The sequence below is a fragment of the Ornithorhynchus anatinus genome, chromosome X3 (assembly GCF_004115215.2).
Source record: "Ornithorhynchus anatinus isolate Pmale09 chromosome X3, mOrnAna1.pri.v4, whole genome shotgun sequence".
NCBI classification, from domain to species: Eukaryota; Metazoa; Chordata; class Mammalia; order Monotremata; family Ornithorhynchidae; genus Ornithorhynchus; species Ornithorhynchus anatinus.
In genome coordinates this window covers 31,160,893-31,180,672 of record NC_041751.1, presented here as the reverse complement: position 1 = coordinate 31,180,672, position 19,780 = coordinate 31,160,893, and the positions used below count along the sequence as shown (strand labels likewise).

The 19,780-nt window shown below is 46.6% G+C and overlaps 1 protein-coding gene across 4 annotated transcripts in view; it reads left to right on the top strand.

The window, feature by feature from the left end:
- Positions 1 to 19,780, top strand: part of GAK (cyclin G associated kinase) — a 96,795-nt gene that overhangs the window by 3,406 nt on the left and 73,609 nt on the right. For all 4 annotated transcript variants that reach the window (XM_007672826.3, XM_007672827.3, XM_007672828.3 and 1 more), the window contains exons 2-5: positions 13,394 to 13,455; positions 14,190 to 14,249; positions 14,893 to 15,007; positions 18,761 to 18,903. In XM_007672826.3, coding sequence (XP_007671016.1) covers positions 13,394 to 13,455; positions 14,190 to 14,249; positions 14,893 to 15,007; positions 18,761 to 18,903 — 380 coding nt within the window. The remainder of the gene's footprint in view (positions 1 to 13,393; positions 13,456 to 14,189; positions 14,250 to 14,892; positions 15,008 to 18,760; positions 18,904 to 19,780) is intronic.

The following is a 19,780-nucleotide window of genomic DNA, read 5'->3' as shown; positions in this document are numbered from 1 at the left end:
ACGATTGCCAGGGCCATTTTCTCCTGTGCTGTTGAGCCCGGTGTTTACAACCGATGGGCTTGACACGGCGCTCTCTCTGATATGTCAGGCTAGCCTAGGGCATTTCTTAGTGGGCCAGAGAAAATGGCTGCGATTTCTTACCTCACCCAACAGCCAGGCAAAGGAGTAGGCCGGGACCCAGCCCTAATAATATAATAATAATGATAATACTGTTGGTATTTGTTAAGCGCTTCCTATGTGCAGAGCACTGTTCTAAGCGCTGGGGTAGATACAGGGTCATCAGGTTGTCCCACGTGAGGCTCACAGTTAATCCCTATTTTACAGATGAGGTAACAGGCACAGAGAAGTTGTGACTTGCCCACAGTCACACAGCTGCCAAGTGGCAGAGCCGGAATTCGAACCCATGTCCTCTGACTCCCAAGCCCGAGCTCTTTCCACTGAGCCAAGCTGCTTCTGTGTATCAGTAGTGAAGATGCCAAGGTGTAAGAGGATGAGAGATGGCCGACCAAAGCGCCACCCTACCGGCTTGGGCCGCCTGCGGGGCGATGTTGACCTGATGTTTTGGAGGACTGGCAAAGAAAGATCCCAGAGGGGCCTCAAAAATGAAAATATTGTTACCCGAACGCCGATAGCTATCTCCAGGTTCCCGACCGCTGCAGCTTACGAGCCATGTGCAACTGGGTGCGTGGCTCAGGGTGAAAAGCTCAGTCACTTATGCTTTATTGTTTTGGTGCCGTGGCAGCGGACTGCGGTATGTCGGTGATGATGATGATGGTGATGATGGTGTTTGTTAAGGGCTTACTCTGGCCAAGCCAGAGTTCTAAGCGCTGGGGGAGATACAAGGTAATCAGGTTGGCCCAGGTGGGGCTCACAGTCTTAATTCCCATTTTACAGATGAGGTAACTGAGGCAAAGAGAAGTGAAGTGACTTGCCCAAAGTCACACAGCTGAGAAGTGGCGGAGCCGGGATTAGAACCCACGACCCCGACTCCCAAGCCCGGGCTCTTTCCACTAAGTCACGCTGCGTCTCTAAGCGGCGGCGGTGGCACCGCTTCCCACATGGTCCCGGGCGCCTAGCCCCATGCCCCCGAGGGACGGAGACCAAGCCTTTCCTTGCCCTATTTGCCCTCCCTTCCGTGTCGCCTACGCGCTTGGCTGTGTACCCCTTGAGCACTTGGATTTTGACGCCAGCCCCACAGCACTTAGGTATTCGGTCATTCGTTCAATCATACTTATTGAGCCCTTACTGTGTGCGAAGTACTATACTAAGCGCTTGGGAGAGTACAGTGTAATATATCTGTCCGTCTCCCCCTCGAATCTGTAAACCTATGGGCAGGGATCGTGTCCTCCCACTCTCTTGTACTGTACTCTACCAAGCGATTAGTACAGTGCTCAGTAAATGCCATTGATGTCTAATTTGTACCTGTGAATTCTCTCCCAGTGTTTAGTACAGTGCTCTGCACACGGTGTTTAATAGATATTTTTACTACGACTTGCCTTGGCCGCTCACCACCACTCCCCAGGAATGCCTACTCTTTGCCATCAGCTACCTCATTCATTCATTCAGTCGTATTTATTGAGTGCTTACTGGGTGCACTGTACTAAGCACTCCCTTTCCTTTTCTTTGCCCCCACCCCCCACCCCCCACCCAGAATGCCTCTTTACCATCACCTGCTCTCTTACCCCCTGCCCCATCCAAAAAAAAAAAAAAAACCCAAAAGGGCTTGTTTACCATTTGGGCTGAAGAGTTTTTTTTTTCCTCTGGGCCACATCGTATGTTTGGTTTGCGGCTCTTCAGTTCATGAGATTTGATCACCCGTGCCGTAAAACTTATTCTGTGGCACCCTCGGTCACATGCCAGCCGCTTAGTACCCAGAGCTGTTGCAGATCTGTGGTTCTCCATCGTACTCCTCCATGAGAATACTGGTGGGAGGAGCAGGTAGTCTTTGAAGCTGCCAAAAAACTTTGCATTCCCAAAGTGGTGAACTTCACTAGGTTGTGGTTTTGTTTTTGTTTTTTAATAATGAATGGGGAAGGTGATTCATGCACTTATTTTTTTTTGGCCGCACAGTTAGTAAAGCTAAATGTGTTTGGCACCACCTGGAAGTTATTAAAGTGGAGACGAAAGCCTAGGGCGAAAAGGGTGAGCGCCCCTAATCGGTCAGTCGTATTTATTGAGCGCTTACTGTGTACCGAGCGCCTGGGAGAGGACAGTGCAACAATGCACAGGCACATTCCCCGCCCACGACACACCTACAGTCCTCAGGACCGACCCTGGGAGAATGAAGCCATTTTGGCTAGGATGGGCAGCTCTAGTTGGAAAGAGACCCAAGATGGAGCCCAGATGGTGGTGCGGCTTCACCCCTTACCCTCTGTTGGTGAGATGCGGCTCCAGCTCACTTGGACTTCCGGTTGTACTATCGGGGCAACTTGGGTTAGGCCAGAGGTACCCGGGAGGACGAGCCGCCCAGAACGCCTGGGTCCCTTCTCTGGACTGTGCTGCTGCAGCCGTCGGCAAGGAGCCCCGGCGGTGGTGATAATGATAATTGTGGTATTTGTTAGGCACATACTACGTGTCAGGCACCGTGCTAAGCACTGGGGGGGAAACAGGCAAATGGGGTTGGATACGGTCCCTGACCCGCACTGGGCTCGTAGTCTTAATCCCCATCTTACAGAGGAGGAACAGAGGCTCAGAGAAGTGAAGCGACTTGCCCCAGGTCACCCAGCAGACAAGCGGCAGAGCCGGGATGAGAACCCAGGTCCGACTCCCAGGCCTGCGCTCTCTCCTCTAGACCGCTCTGCTGTGTACCGAGGACGGGCCAGCCAAGCCCAAGCCACCGTGAGCTCACGCTCCACTCGTCGGAGGGGGTGCGGCACCTTGCCCTCACGGTGCCCGGTGGGAGTGAGAGTAGCCTCTGGTCCTTCCGCAGCCGGGGGAGGGTGAAATAAGCGGCAGCGGGGTCGGAGGAAAAGGGTTAGGATGAGATGGCAATAGAGAAGCAGGAAGGGCAAGCGAAATCGTCGAGAGCTTTCCAGGCGCAGGGCACTGGACTAGGAGCTCGGCACTGAACAATAGAAGTGAGAGTTCCCGTGTCTGGCGCCCAGTCTCCTCTCCCCCCTCCTCTCCTTCCTCTCCCTCTTCCGAGAACAATGAGCCCCACAGACGCTTTGCTTTCTTTGCTTCAGATTCGCTTGTTTCTTCCTTGATGTTTTTGGAACCCTGACAGTCACTCTTTCTCGAGTACCTGCTTCGACTTCCTTTTAATCCCCTAGACCCCAGGTAGACGACCCCACCCCATAGCTGACAGTCTGACTCCATCTCTCGGCTATCCCTTAGGAATTTTGTCGGCAGTCTTAGATTTTTTTTTTGGTGGGGAGGGTGAGTGGCTCTCGTCTTGCAGGCGTGTGGTTTTCCATTGAATGTCGGTGAGGCGAAAGGTTGAAGCGCCCCTGGTCTCACCCCTTTGTGATTTTGTACAATCTCCTGGGGAATCCTAGCAGATGACACTGCACAGTAGATTTTATCTGGAGGGTATGGTGGGGGGAATCTGAGTCTTCAGCTTTCCTCTGTTGCCCCTTAGAGTTCAGAGACTTCGTAGGACCCCCTTTGGGCACCTGGATGCAGTTCCCTTCTCTAAGGATCCCCGAAGTACTGAATCGTGATAGTGGGGAGGAGTGGGGGGACGGGGGTCACCTGCTGACTTGCTGAGAGTTTTAGCGTGGTCCTTGGAGTGGTGGGATTTTCTGCTCTGCCCGGGCCGACCCCTGAGGAAAATACTGGGATTTTTCTGCTGTGAGGGTGGGGCTTCTGCAACCTCTCGTGTAGCTCCAGAAATACTAGGAGGAGGAAAATGTGGAGCTGAGATCCAACTTCTAGTCTCCCTGTCACCAATCATCAATCAATCGGTGGTATTTATCCGGCACTTACAGTGTGCTCACTTACTGGTATACTTACTGTACTAAGCCCTTGGGGGAATACAGTCAAACAGAGTTGGTAGACATGTTCCCTGCCCACAAAGAGCTAGAAGACAGTGGCTTCCGCATGAAAGTTTCTAGCACGTCCTCTCCTATCTCCTAGCCAGACAAATAATTTCACTGGCCCTTGAACATATTCTGCCTTCTCTTGCCTCCTAAGCCACTGGACGTATTCCCCTTCCCAGGAATTCCCTTCTTCTCTTTGCAGGTTCTCTCTTTCAGAACTGCCTGTGCCCATTCCGTACTGTGTCTCAAACATTGTTTTAAGCACTGAGGTAGATACAAGTTTATCAGAGAGGACAGAGTCCCTGTACCACGTGGGGCTCATGATCTAAGTAGGAGGGAGTAGATTTTTCAACCCCCATTTTACAGTTGAGGAAATTAAAGCACAAAGAAGTGAAGTGACTTGCCCATGGTTATATGGCAAGCAGTTGGCAGAACCGGGGTGAGAACTCGGGTTCTCTGACTCCCAGGCCCGGTCTCCTTCCCCTAGGCCACCCTGCTTCGCTGCCCCTCCATTAAGCCTTTTCCACTTAGACCCACCTGACTCCATTTAACAACAAAAATCATCTCCCAGTCGTACTTATCCTTTTTTCATCCTGTACGACTATGGTAGTTGGGAATATGCTGCAACATTTCTCATCTTGGATGTTTTTATCCATCGTTCACATATTTACAGGTACCTATTTGTGTTTCTCTTATTCCCCGCCTTAGAGGCTAAGACTCGTGAGGTCAGGAAACGGTGACTTCTACTTTCTTTTTCCTTATTATTTCTTTATTGACTAGTCGATTTCAGTACTCACAGGAATTCTCCCTCCCCTTATTCTGTGAGGTACATTTTATGCTGGAGAGGTAGTTGTGGAAAACATTCATCAGTCCTGTTTGCGTGAGCCCAACCCTCTGCCGAATGTCGTTTGGCTTGTTTTTGCACTTCTTGTGCCTTTAGATTAAATACTATTGTTTAGTCGCAGGGTAATCTGTTCTGCAGCACCGCTCTCTTTTCAAGTTTAAACAGTCGTCTCCGGCAGGATCTTGAGTTTCAGGTTGTTTTGACCAAATGGGTAGCCTTCTGGAAAAGATTCTGAAATGAGAGACTTAAGTAATTATAGTGTTTATGCTAAAAAGCCCAGATTGTTCATGTTGTTTTAGGTCCCCAGACTATGTCTATATGCAGTATTTGAAACCCACTTCAATTGCTCACCTTTTCTGTTACTCAGTTACTTTGAGAATAATACTTTTTTTCTGAAACTGAGCCCGAGATGATGAGAGGACTCGACCAACGAGAGCTCCATGAATCCGCCAAACATTCCTGTAGGCTTATGACAAGTATTATTACGAGTTTATGACAACCATTATTATCCTGTTTTTATAGGTGGAGACTTTGACATAGAAAAGTTAAATGACTTGCATAAAGTTACACAGTTAGTCTTTGGTGCTGTGAAATTCAACCCTGGTCTGTAGATACCTGCTGTTTCATCCACTAGGTAAAATGGCTCCCTCTTTTAAAAAAAGATATAGAGTTTTATATGATTTCTTGGATAAAGATGACTTCCAAACTCACTGTATTTTGAACAATCTTCGTCTTGCCTGACTCAGATGACTGCCCTGGGTTTTTATCCCTAGTTAGCTCAGAAACCTCATCTATGCTCCCGTTGAGTTAATTTTTTAATTCCCATAGAAGTGTGGTGTGGTTTGCAACCAATCCGCACTCTGAAGTGCAGACTCGTCAGCTGCCCCCTTGCTACGAAATAGGGACCAGTTCATTCCCGGGCCCGAATCAGGTGAATCAGGCAGGTGAATGACTCAGCCATCCAGGACAGATAAGGTTTGGAAGATCCCCAGAGTTGAAGTGAACATGGCCTCCCCACAAGTAGTTTTATCCTAGGAATAGAATAAAGAATCCTTAGGACCGGAGCTCTACTTCTTCAGACTATTAATGGGCACATGCCAGGTGCGTCATCACTGTGGCTTTATTAAATGAGAGCAAAAAGCAGAATCGACCTCTCTCCCTAGGTGCCCTACATAGAGTGAGGAAACAGTGTCATCCAACCTTATGCTTACCTGCCCAGCCTGCATCTTGCATAACCATCTTAAGCTCTTAAGTCTCCACTTTCAGAGCTAGTTGACCCAGAAGACAAGTCTCTTTTTTTTTTTTAAAGATATCTGTTAAGCATTTACTCTGTGCCAGGCACTGTACTAAACACTGGGGTAGATATAAGCTAATCAGGTTGGACAGAGTCTGTCTCCCACATGGGCCTCACAGTCACCCGGCAGATTAGCAATGGAGCCGGGATTAGAACCCAGGTCCTTCCGACTCCCGGGCTTGGGTTCAATATGCTGAGCCACACTGCTTCTCTTGCCCTTCCCTAGAATCAACTCGATTAGCCTCCAATACACACAGTTAGTTGTTCTGGTTCCCTAGGTAGTGTCCCATCTGGAACCCTCTCCCTAGGGAAGTGGGAACTTAAGAAAAATACTTGAATGTTTGTGAGTCTTCTGTGCCCCGGTTGGTGGTACTCTGTGGGGCCGAAGCGCCTGGCTGTTCTAGCTGGGCTTGTTGTCTTCTCCACCTGGGGTCACAGACCGTTTATTTAAATTCAGACTCTGATCCTTGTGCACCAGGTGTGTGAGTGCTGTCATTTCCAAGCTGGCGCTTTCAAGTGATGAAAAATAACACCGTTCCTTTCCACTTCAAAGCGTCATAGAGGCATATCTTCCTCGCCTTGTGGATATTTATGTAGCAAGACTTTTTAAACCGGGCATTCCCGGGGAGGTTCCAGTGGTTTCAGAAAACTTAGAACTGCAGGGGGGACCAACTGCAGGGGGGACCCGGGGTGGGTGCGGGGTGAGCAAAACCCCCCCTCTAATTTAACCATTGCTTCTTTTCCAGGCCACAGATCTGCATCCCCACCTGTCCTTCCTCCTCCTCCTCCTCCACCACCACCATTGCTTCTCATCCCTTCCTGAATCACCTTCTTATCAGACTTCCCTTTCTCAGTAGACCAGAGAAGTGCAATGTGGTGTTGAGCTTCAGACCAGACTTAGGATCTACAGAGTAGTGATCTTCCACTTCATGTAAATATCTGAGCTCTGAACCCTAACAGTTTTATCAGGGTCACCTGTGGGCCAGTGGCCAGATAGAATCACCTGCAATGAAGTCCTGGAATGCTGTCAGCCCAGCAGCATCAAAATAATGCTTATTGCGACACTGGGACCTGTAAAGAAAATGAATGAATGACAGCGGGGCAGCATGTCGGTTTCCCCCTCTAGACCGTAAGCTCCTTGAGGGCAGGGAATGTGTCTATTGTTCTGTTGTCCTCTCCAGAGCGCTTAGTACAGTGGTCTGCATGCAGTAAGAGCTCAGGAAATACGATCGACTGACTCTGCGGTTGGGCTGAAGGGGAGGAGCATAATCGAGAAGGGCCAAGGAGCCTTTCAATGATTCGGCGATGTAGAACATCTGAAGATTGTGGGCGGCAGTGATGTCAGGCCATTCTGACTGAGGAATGGGGTGGTTCTTTTTGAGCAGAGCCTTAGGGAGAAATGAAAATAACCCCAGGCATCATGTGTAGAAGATGGCACTCTTTTTATCGAGGGCACAGCTGCGGATGATATAGAAGTCTGTTCAGTGTGGGAAGGATCTGTAAGTCTTTTGCTCACTTCGCTCTTCTAACGTTAACCTACACACTGTACCTCGATGTTGTCTATCTCGCTGCCGACCTTTTGCCAACGTTCTGCCTCTAGCTTGGAACGCCCTCCCTCTTCATATCCGACAGACGATCACTCTCCCCACCTTCAAAGCACATCTCCTCCAAGAGGCCTTCCCCGACTAGCCCCTCATTTCCTCTTCTCCCACTCCCTTCTGCCTCGTCCTTGCACTTGAATTTACACCCTTTATTCATCCCTCCCTCATCCCCGCGGCAATTCAATTTTCAATTCAATTCAGTCGTATTTACTGAGCGCTTACTGTGTGCAGAGCCCTTTGGTAAGCGCTTGGAAAGTACAATTCGGCAACAGATAGAGACAATCCTTCCCCAACGATGGGCTCACAGTCTAGAAGGGGGAGACAGACAACAAAATAAGTAGACGGGCATCAATTAATGTACATATCCCCAGTTTATATTAACGCCTGCCTGCCCACCTAGACTAAGCTCATTGTGAGCAAGGAACATGTCTACCAACTCTGTTACATCGTACTCTCCCAAGCACTTAGTACAGTGCTCTGCCCAAGGTAAACCCTCATTAAATTTGATCGATTGCTCGTGGACATAGTGTATGAGTGTCACGACGTAGCTTCAGAAGCCGGGTTGGGCCAGGCGAGGTAAGTGAAGGCCTTTGACGTCGTCTAGGGCTCAGGTTATTGCATCAAAGTAAAACTCTGTTGCCGATCTTTATGCTCAGTTAGGCCCCTCAGTTAGCCACGGGGCACAAAGGATAACCTTTTCCAAAGTGTCACTCTTCCCATACAAGGGATGGGCTCTGACGCAGAACAGTTAATCAGTTGGTTATCGGGAGTTATTTAAACAATGTTACCGACATTTTTACCTAATGGGGAATTTCCAGGTGCCTCTGGTGACTGGGGATCCAATCATTTCTATGACTGCCTTTATCATGGGGTTAGAAAATACTTGAGGACATGAACTAGCTAGGCTGGCCTCCTCTTTCCAAACAGGATTGCCATCTAAATAATCCCAGGAAAAGTTTTCTGCGTAGTACTTTATCTCCAGTGGAGAAATGCCACAACCTTTTACTGTATTCTCTTACTCCCTGTCTCTCTTTCTGCTTGCTGTCAGGAAGTTCTTTTCAATGTCTAACCTACACAGATTCCTCCTGCCAGTTGAGCTCGTTTTCTCTCGTCTTTGGTGGAAACGGAACAGCTCTTCACTCTGACCATTTAAAGGTGTAACAAATACCCTTTGGCCTTTCCTTTTCAAGATAGTGGTGGTTATGACAGTAATAGCCATGAGAGCTAGTTTTTTTTTTTTAAGTACTTTTCATCGGAGAGCCTTTGTTGCGGTTCAGATCATTTTTTAATAATCCTGGCACGCTCAAGTCTGCTATAGCATGTGCTTTCAACGCTCATTTTAGAGCACAATTAGGGAAGGTTCTTAAAACAGTACACTTCTGCTTGGACTTGGTGTGCCACATTGTTGAAGAAATAACTTGCGCACGTGTGCATAGCTTTGGAACAGGTGTTTTTACAGTGCGAGTTTTCATCTGTAAAATGGGGTTTAAGACTGTGAGCCCCATGTGGGGCAGGGACTATGTGTCACATAGTAAGCACCTAATATCACAATTTTTAGTGCTGCTAATAATAAAGCAAGGTGCTCCGGGAACCACACCCTTCATGATCTGGGAAAGCGGAGTTTATTTCAGATAACTTTTTTAAGGAACTTTCCTAAAGGTACCAGGAAGAGCGGTAACAGGAGAGGGAAATAGAGCTGCCAATCTGCCAGATTCCCAGCTCTCTCCCATCCTAAAAGTACTCTTAAAAATCCCACCTTCTCCAATCAGGGACTTTTAGTGAGCATCTTACTGAGTGCCAAGCACCGTCCTAAACACTTGGGAGAGTGCAACGGTAATAAGACACATGGTCGCTGCCTTCAGAGAGCTTACAATTTAATGGGGGAGCAGACAAAAAATATTTACAGCTATTCATTCAATCGTATTTATTGAGCACTCACTGTGTGCAAAGCACTGTACTAAACATTTGGGAGAGTGCACTATAACAACAAACAGACATTCCTACCCACAGCGAACTCACAGTCTAGAGAGGGAGACAGACAATATAAATAGATAACAGGTATATGCAGGAGCGAAAGCTGGAGGAAGAACAAGGGTAAAACAGGAAAAAGTACTCACAAGGATGACAGTAGAACAAATTTTTTTTTATGGGTATTTGTTAAGCGCTTACCGTGTGCCAAGCACGTTCTAGGCGCTGGATTTGAATATACAGGTAAATATAGTCAGAAACATAGGGCTATGCCTGTGAGTGCTGAGATTAGGAATAAAGTGTCCAAGTACTAAGAGGGGTCGTAGTGTACTCTCCCAAGTGTTTAGTACAGTGCTCTGCACACAGTGAGCGCTCAAATACCGATGAGGCTGGAGGCAGCGATATCAGTGAGGAGGCTGATGCCGTAGTCTAGCCAGGGTGGTAGCTGTTTTTGTATAGGGGCAGGGACAGATGTGGGAATGTCTTGGATGAAGAATCGGCAAGACTTTTCTGTTAAGGAAGCCACCTCCTGTTCATTCACAACGCCACAATCTCACCAAACCAAGAGCCGCTTTTAGCACACGTATTTTATTTCTATCCTCAACACTTACGTACGTGTGTCAAATGTACAAAAAAAATTGTACGATATATTCAGCAGCTTCATCCTGGAATAATGATGATGATGACATTTGTTAAGCGCTCACTATATGCCAAGAGCTGTTCTATATTTGTACCACCTGCCGTATCCTTGTTCTTCGTCCTACTCCCTTTCTTGGTAAATCGCTTTGGTCTGTCTTCCGTCGTTGGATTGTGAAGCCCTGGCTTGTTTCCATTGAACTCTCCCCGAGTGCCTTATACAGTGCTCATCATTCATGAGGTGTTGGATAGGAATTGGTTACGTACAGGGTAAGGAAACAGTCCTAACGTCAAGTAGAAGCAGTGGATGGCCTAGGGGATGGAGCATGGACCTGGGTTCTAATCCTGGCTCCCCCGTTTGTCTGCTCTGTGACCTTCACTTCACGTCTCCGGGCCTCAGTTATCTCATCTGTAAAATGGGGATTAAGACGGCGAGTCCCACGTGGGACAGGGACTCTGTCCAACTTGAGTAGCTTGTATCTATCCCAGCGCTTAGTACAGTGCCTGGCAGACAGTAAGCGCTTAACAAATACCATTTAAAAAAAAAAGTAGCAAGAGGCAACTGTTAAAGGTTTTACTTCCCAAGACTGTGAGAATAGTTAGTGGAGTAGGTCAAAAGAGCTTCTTCCCCAAGGCGGTTGCTTCCTTGCCCTGGAATGTCTGTGTGTGGTGGGTTTTTTTTTTTTTTGCCACCTTCCCCTCCCTACATTTCATCAGTGCATGCTTGAATTCTGTGGTGGGGCAATCCTCCAAAACAAACAGTCTTGCATTAAGGAAACAGATTTGTTCAATTTAGGTTGAACTAAAATTAGACCAAATTCAGCTAATTGGAACCACTCGTGTCTTGGGCAGCGAAAATCCAAATTAGGTAGCTGTAGTCCTAACTTTTCCCATATGCACCAAGAAAAATTTTTCCTTTGCTATTCATAGATTTGTTTATTAAAGGGGAAAGGGCACCTCTAACCAGGGTGTAAAAGGAGTGACGGACAGGATTGACCGACAGATGGAATATGTGGGTTGAATGAGAGAGATGAGTTGGGGGTAACGCCAAGGTTACAGGGAGGATAGTGGTGTCTACAGTGATGGGGAGGACAGATGGGAAGATGAGGAGTTCTGTTTTGGACAGGTTTAGTGTGAGGTGACGGCAGGACAGCCAGAGATGTCCCAATGGTGAGTAACAATCTGAGACTGCAGGGGAGAGAGGTCAGGGCCGGAGAGATAGATTCGTAGAGATGATAGTTGAAGCCAGGGAGCGAATGAGCACTTCAAGGGAATGGGTGGAGATGGAGAATAGAGGGGGAGGGACCTGTGTTGGTAGCTGGGCATTCCAGATCAGCTGCTGCAGGTCCAGACTTTTTCTGGAACACTCTAACCCCACCGTGTTCTCTCAGCCCCCTCTATCTGGTCACCCACCCTTGTCCCTCTTGCCCAAGACCCTCCCCCCCATTCCCTTCCCACATACCAGCCCCTCATCAGCTCACTCCCATCCAACCCCTTCATACCTCTAATATCATCCCCTACCCTCACACCTCTTCCCAGCCTCAACCAAATGTGGCTTGTGGAACCCCTGCTCCATCATGAGAAAGCTGCCCTTCATCTTCGACTTACTTCTGACACAGTCACTCCTCCTCCTCACCATTACTGAGTTCTGGCTTGCCCCAGGTGATGCGGTCTCCCCTGTCGCTCATGTCCTCTTCTCCCATCCCCCTCCATTCCCCCCCACCCAACACCAAGATTTATTGGGGAAAAGGGAGAAGAGTCAATTTCCACCTCTCTCCCCGATGTCGCTTTCACACCATCCCACCTCCCCCATTCCTCTTTTTCCCTTCCTTTTGAAGTTCATATCTTCCGCCTTCACCACTCGCTCCAGTTACTAGTCATTCAGTAGTATTTATTGAGCGCTTACTGTGTGCAGAGCACTGTCACGGTCATCTACCACCCCCCCAGGTCTCAACGCTTTACTCCTCCACCACCAACCTTCCCCCTGTACTTGGATCTCGTCTAGCTCCCCATCAACCCCTTGCCCACATCCTCCCTCTGGCCTGCAACTCCAGCCCCCTTCATATATGGCGAGCTACCGTTCTCCCCACCTTCAAAGCCTTATTAAAAAATCACATCTCCAAGGGGCCTTTCCTGACTTAGCTGCAGTGGACTACAGAAGTTCGCCCTGTATAGTTGAAGTTCGATTGTCACACATCGATGACATGATCTAAGGTTTCCACATTTTTTACATAAGGTGTCATTTGTACAGAGCTGCAGTTCACACAAGTCCAGATTAGACAAATACGGTTGGCCCAGAGTTTCCTGGGTACATAAAGTTGTTACACCTGGTTTTCTTAGGACACAGAAATTTTCTCACAATACCCCACGTTTAAGGAAAGCCTACTACTAGTCCTCCATTCTCACAAGCCATTTCTTCTGACACGGCGGCCTGCTATATGCAGACAGGCTTGTTGGACAGATAGCCCTGAATCCTCTAACGCTCCAGATAAAACGCTGAGTGAAAGCACATGTTATTCCAGATCTGAGCTTGTGTAAGTTTTGACCGTACAATAATAGAGGTAGCGTTTCCTTTGTTTCCTTAGGCAATAATCATTGTGCTTTTGATTCCAAAGAAATGAAACTGGGGATGTGATATGGGCTGAAGAACTGGGAGCGGTGAGCTTGAAAAAGGTTGAGAATCTAGAGTTGGGGATAATGCCTCCCGTCACATTCAATCACTTCAAATGATAATTTTTGTTCGCGTCGAGTCCCCGGTAGACGATTCTCCCGAATGAGATGCATTTCTCAATGAGGTTGCCTTCCCAGTCGAACAGCTCTTCTGATCATCTGCTCTCTTCTACATCGTGACAATCTGAAACACTCTGGGAACGGAGGTTCCTTCGGTATCTCGGCTCAGGTGGGCCGAAGGCAGAATCTCTGATGAAATGTCGGGGGCAGTTGGGTTCTCGGTGAGCCCAGGCATCCGACAGCGGCGATTGCATCTCTCCCGCCCCAAGCCTATAACTCAGTCAGTCGATGCGGTATAAGACACGGAATTGACTAATATGGTTTTCTGTTGATCTTTCAGGTGGGTTTGCCTTTGTATATGAAGCTCAAGATCTTGGAAGCGGGAAAGACTATGCATTAAAGGTAATAGAGAAGAGTTCTATTGAAGACCTAAGTGAGGCATAGTGGAGTGAGAGTGAAAGGCGGGTGTATGTGAATGATTGACATTTCTGGGGGGCCTCGTGTAGCCGAAGGGAAACTCGTGTAGTTAATGGCTGCTTTAGAGAACCTGGGATGGGCGGTGAAACAAAGGGTGCCATTGTTTTGGCCTCTCCTAGGTATGAGAGGGGGAAAGGGATCTTTAGATTCTGGAGGGTATCTGGGGTCAGTTACTGGAGTCTGGATCAGGAGGTCTTAAGTCAAGACGACGTCTCTTAAATTACACGTATCCAGTGACTTTTTTGGCTGCCAGGATGATGGAAGAGAGGTCTCAGGGCAGTTGGCTGGGGCAGGTGCTGGGCTTTCAGTTGGAGCCATTGCCGTCCCTTCCAGATTTATAGCTTGTTGATCCTAGGACCCGTCCTGCAGTTTTGAGCTTCCCGTGGTACTTCTGTTGCCGGAGGCAAGGTAGAGGCAGGCGGAAAGCCGCGGTGGGGCAGGGAGGAAGGATGGAATCACAGGATCTGGCAGCCGCGGAGACACCCGACCAGGAAGTGCCTGCAGGAGTCCCTTGGGACTTATGACTCACTCCCTAAACAATCTCCAGGCGCCGCCGCCTCGCCAGGCACCACAGTCTCTTCGGTGGACTTTGAATCTACAGAATAATTAATCAGTCATTTTCATTCTAGTTCTTTTTTCTTTTTCTTTTTTTTTGCTAGAGATTGCTGTCCAACGAAGAAGAAAAGAACAAAGCAATCATTCAAGAAGTTTGTTTTATGGTATCCTTTTTAGAGAAATGGGATTTCAGAAGCAATCTTATGTTTTGAGGGCTATTTAGAGACCATCTCTTTCCCCTCCTCCTCCCCTCCCCCCCAGACCTTGAGACAGACTATTGTTTAGTGGGCCTCATTTCTGTCACTCAGTCATATTTGAGTGCTTATTGTGCGCAGAGCAAAGTGGGAAAGTACAGTACAAAAGAGTTGGTAGTCGACTTCCCTGACCATTTATAGAAGTAGAAAACCAGAAGTCAGGATTAGAACCCAGGTTTCCTGACTTCCAGTCCTGTGTTCTTTCTACTATGTCACACGGCTTCTCTGAAGAAGATCAGTTTTATTCCCTCGTCCTTTTGTGCATGGTATGAGGCCCATCATTTTGAACACACTCAAACATTAAACTCAGGTGAAGAAACTCTTCATTTTTACCTCATTTCTTCCATTTTCCCTTCTAACTTGCTTCCCTTATTTGTTTCTCTGGCACTCTTCCCCGTCCCCTCACCTCCCTTCTGCCTCCTTCTTGCCATTAAAATGGTAAAAGTAATCATCTCCTAGGTTATGTTTATGTAGGCTTTGGGTTAAGTAATGTTTTTAGTTAGGCAGACATCCAGAAATGGTAAGAAATTTCCTTTTAACAAACCACCTCCAGAAAAAACTTTCAGGCCATCCTAACATCGTCCAGTTTTGCTCTGCTGCATCTATTGGGAAAGAAGAATCTGATACAGGGCAGGCTGAGTTTCTGCTGCTAACAGAACTTTGCAAAGGTAAAATTTCCTGTCGGATCTTTGAGTATTTGATTTTTCTTTTAACTCTCTCGATGTACACGTAGTCTTTTTCTGTGTCGGCTAGTTTTGTACGGTTAATATGTGGCTGTCAAATTGAAAGCACTGTATTTATGTGAAAGTCACCAAGCTGACATGTTAGGAATAGGGTGCCTGGATTAAAGAAAACTCAATAAGCACTATTATTGAAAGCTAGGAAAAGAGCACTACATTTTTCCTCAGCTGCTGATATAAATGTCAATTGAAAATGTATCTCTAAATGCAATAAATATTGGTATTTCTGCATTATGTGCTTAGCGGCAGTCTTCTTACAATATAACTGTTATACTCTCCCAAGCACTTAGTACAGTGCTCTGCACAGAGTAAGCACTCAGATACAGTTGATTCTGCGTATTTCTTGTGATGGTCTTAAGATAATTCTAAATAGCGCTTCCCCTAATGTCATGAGTTGCCTCTAAGGAAATAGAGCAAAAGCTTCTCATTTCAGCTCCCATTCCCTTTTTATCATTGTGCTAATATAGGGGAAGCACCGCCTGAATGGAGTGTAATTTAAGGGCTTAATTGAACTAAAGCAAACCCATGGAAGTCACACAGCCGATTTCTGTAGATCTCAAATGTGCCCCTGTGTCATTTTTTGCCCTTCTAGAGGGAAGGAGGGGGTGAATTCATGCAAAATGCCTATTGTTTTTAGGATGTCAAATCGGGTATTTTTAAAGGATGCATTTCAGTTCGCTTTTGGCAGAGGTTTGCGTAGGTTTTGTGAGAGATCCGCTTAGGAATGAATCCTGTTTCATTTAAAACCCACTGTAGTTTTCTCAAGAAGATAGAAGCCGTGCTGTAGATTGTTACCAGAGTAACTGTAGCTTCTTTGCCTTCTCTTTTACTCTTTGGAAAACTTGAGCGCAGTTATCTTATAGCTCTGCCCCACTTTGAGAGCACCCGTGTTTCTCCATTCAGTCTTTGCAGTGTATCTGACTGGGCTGATTTACATGAGGCCTGCTTTTCTTCTTCTTTTCCAACTTAGAAAGAATTGTCATTTTTTTTGTTGTTGTTGTCAAAAGGGTCTAATGACAGAGGCTTTTTGCGTATTCACGTCATTAAAACACTTTCCTTTTTGAAATGTACTATTTATTTTCAGGTGAGAATTCCGGGAAACAGCATGGCATAGTGGAAAGAGCACAGGCCTGGGAGTCAGAAGGTCATGGGTTCTAATCCTGGCTCCACTACTTGTCTCTTGTGTGATCTGGGCCAGATCACTTCACTTCTCTGTCCTCAGTTCTCTCATCTATAAAATGGGGATTGAGACCGTGAGCCCCAGTGGGACAAGGACCGTGTCCAACCCGATTTGCTTTTATCCACCCCAGCGCTTAATACAGTGCTTGGCACATAGTAAGCACTTAACAAATATCATAATTATTACTAACGATGCAGACTTAGTTCTCCAGTGTGAGTGGAGTTTTCCTTAACACAGGGCTCTTCAAGAGTGCAATCCCTTTGTATTTGGAAAACTGTTTGTACTATAGAAAATGAGATCTTGGGTCACTTAACGGCTAGGAGTACAAAGACACCGAGGCGAAAGCTGCTTCAGGGACTGCAAACAGCAAATGGGACAGTCTTTGTGTGGGCATGATGTGTTTGGGAGTGTGGGCCCCTCTTTGGTCCTTTCAGCAAGGCATAATAATAATTGCGGTGTTGGTTAAATGCTTACTGTGTGCCAGGCACTGTACTAAGCACTGGGGTGGATACAAACAAATTGGGTTGGACTCAATTGGGTGGACCCACGTGGGGCTCACAGTGTCAATCCCCATTTTCCAGATGAGATAACTGAGGGCCAGAGAAGTGAAGTGACTTGCCCAAGGCCACACAACAGACAAGTGGTAGAGTGGGATTAGAACCCAGGACCTTCTGACTCCCAGAAGGTGCTCCATCCACTATGCCATTCTCCCGCAGGTGAATTTCAGTGTCAACAGTGTCATCTTCAAGCACTAAAGACAGATACGAAGACATTTTATAATAATAATAATAATAATGTTGGTATTTGTTAAGTGCTTACTATGTGCCAAGCACTGTTCTAAGTGCTGGGGTAGATACAAGGTCATCAGGTTGTCCCACGTAGGGCTTACAGTCTTCACCCCCATTTTACAGAGGAGGGAACTGAGGCACAGAGAAGTTAAGTAACTTGCCTAGGATCACAAAGCTGAGAAGCAGTGGGTCAGGATTAGAACTCATGACCCCTGACTCCCAAGCCCGGGCTCTTTCTTTTCATGCTTCTCCATGAATCCCTCTTGGAGTAAAATTGGAAGAGCTGAAGCAGGAAATGAGCTTCAGTTTACAAAGACACTAAAGGAAATAGAAAAACATTCGTTAGAACGAAAACAAGTTGGGTCGAAGAAAATTACTCCCATTTATTAGCTGAGGTAGAAAACTGAAAATAGATGATGCCCGAAAGTAGAGTAGGTGTTGGTTTCAAGACAAGGCATACACATAAATATAGTGTGTATATACACTTATATAGAGAGACAGAAATCTCTGGACCTGATGACTTGTATCTGTGACTACTAACGAAATTGGCTGAAGTCATTGCAAGGCCATTAGAGGCCTACGAGTGCTGAAATTCTGTGGCTCAACCTGATCCTGATTTAGCCCACTCTGTGGCTTTAGCCAAGACCGTGGCCAGGCCCGATTAGTCTCTTAATGGGAGCGTGAGAACCCCATGCCTGATGCAGGACAAACACTAGTCATAATCAGTGCCCTTGCTGGACGCGATTGTTGTCTGTGGCCTGAGGAAACCTGATTAAAGGAAGAATCGCCTAAGGTGGTCACTAATTCTTCCTCCAGCATTTTTTTCCCCTTAAGTCACGTATGTACTTTGGGTAAAGGATTTTTTAGGATAACATCTACTGCCACGGAATTGAATTCCTGACTTCTCCATGAAATGCAGGCTCTCCGGCTGTCTTTTCTTGGCTTGCCGTGGGACGATCAGAGAGCTTTCTGAGGTTGGGGAAATAGGTACAACTAGGTTTTTACTCCCCTAACCGCCCCCCCCGCCCCCCCAAAAAATAAAAATTTTCAGAAATCCGAGAGCTGAAATCTGTCACTTTCCCTCTGCACCCTCAGGTCTGTCAGAACACATGCTTTCACTATAGGTTTTGGCTAAAATGTTGCAGTTGTCAGAAGAAATGGCGTTTGCAAGTGTGTGCATGTGCTCAGTGTTGGAGTGGTTGAGTAAATACAGTATGAATTTTCCTTAATGTAAGTTGTTGTTGTTTTTTAAGCCCATAACGCTTGCTTTAAAGGAGAATAATTAAAGTTGACTTTAATGACGTATAGTATCGCTTCCTTTGCTTGAACTGACCCGTTTCAGCAGAATATTGTCAGCGGACACATTTTTAATGATTGTGCAGGATATGTGGCTATGTGGCTATTGCCTGCATTCCTTTTCCTCTGCCTAATTTAGCTTTTGGAAACTCATTCAACTCCAGAGTTTTCTCTAGTTGCCCTCCCAAGCTCAGTACAGTGCTCTGTACACAGCACTCAGTACGTATATTTCTGCAATTTTTCCAGAAAGTAAATTGAACAATAATTAGCATTCTAAAATTCGGGAAATAAGCATTGCTGTAGAGATGAATGCCGAGGTAATAATGACAGTTTAATCTGGTAGTATTTTCCATTTTGAAGAGGTTCTGCAATTATCATCCGCATGCTAATGTGCATTGATTTGGTCTTTTGCGACAGGGCAACTGGTGGAATTCCTAAAGAAAGTGGAATCTAAAGGTCCTCTTTCGTGCGATACAGTTTTGAAGATATTTTATCAGACATGCAGAGCCGTGCAACACATGCATAAACAGAAACCAGCAATTATCCATAGAGATCTAAAGGTACGGTATCTAGCAGAGGATCCTGAGTGTTAAAATGGTCATCTCCATGTGGGCTTACGTGACTACAGCGATTCATATAAGTACTATTTGCCTGTAGCAGGAAAAGAAATACTTTTTCCGGTGGTGCTGGCGTTTTATTGTTCTCTCCCAAATGCTTGGTACAGTGCTTTGCACATAGTAAGCGCTCAGCAGGAACTGTGTGATCTTGTGTCTACCCCAATGATTAGTTCACTGCCTGGCCTATAGTAAGAGCTTAAGTACCATTAAAAAAATACCATTCATTGGTAGAGGAAATAAACAGATTGTTCAAAGGTGATATTACAGACCTAGTGCCGCAAGGTTTTTAAAATTGAATTCAGGGACCCCATTAGTGGGGGAATTGGGAGGGGATGAGGGTGAGGTGTTTTCTTTTGATGCAACAAGGAGATTCAGAACTGAGTTGGGTGGGGAAGCCCGTTGATTGTTCTGAGGGAGGAAGCCTCTCATGATGGTGAGGTGCCCATGTTCGAGGGAGCAAATCAGTTGATCAGTAGCATTTATTGAGCGCTTACTCTGTACAGAGCACTGTACAGAGCGCTTGAGGAAGTATGATAGACACCATTCCTGCCTTCGAGGACCTTAAAATATAGCAGAGGAGACAGAGACTCAGATTACAAGTCAGGGGAAGTAACAGAGTTTTAGCATACGTGCGGAAGTGCTCTCGGGTGGGGCGAGCATCCAAGTAAAGAGCTAAATTTGTAAGGGTATCTGAGTGTTTTAGACCCCTGATCTCAAGGTGAAGTTGCATTCCCGAGTGAAGGACACTAATTAAGGGAGGGGGCACGTTCATAAACTGAATTTTCTTATTGAAATTATAAACTGCTCATAAAAATCCGGA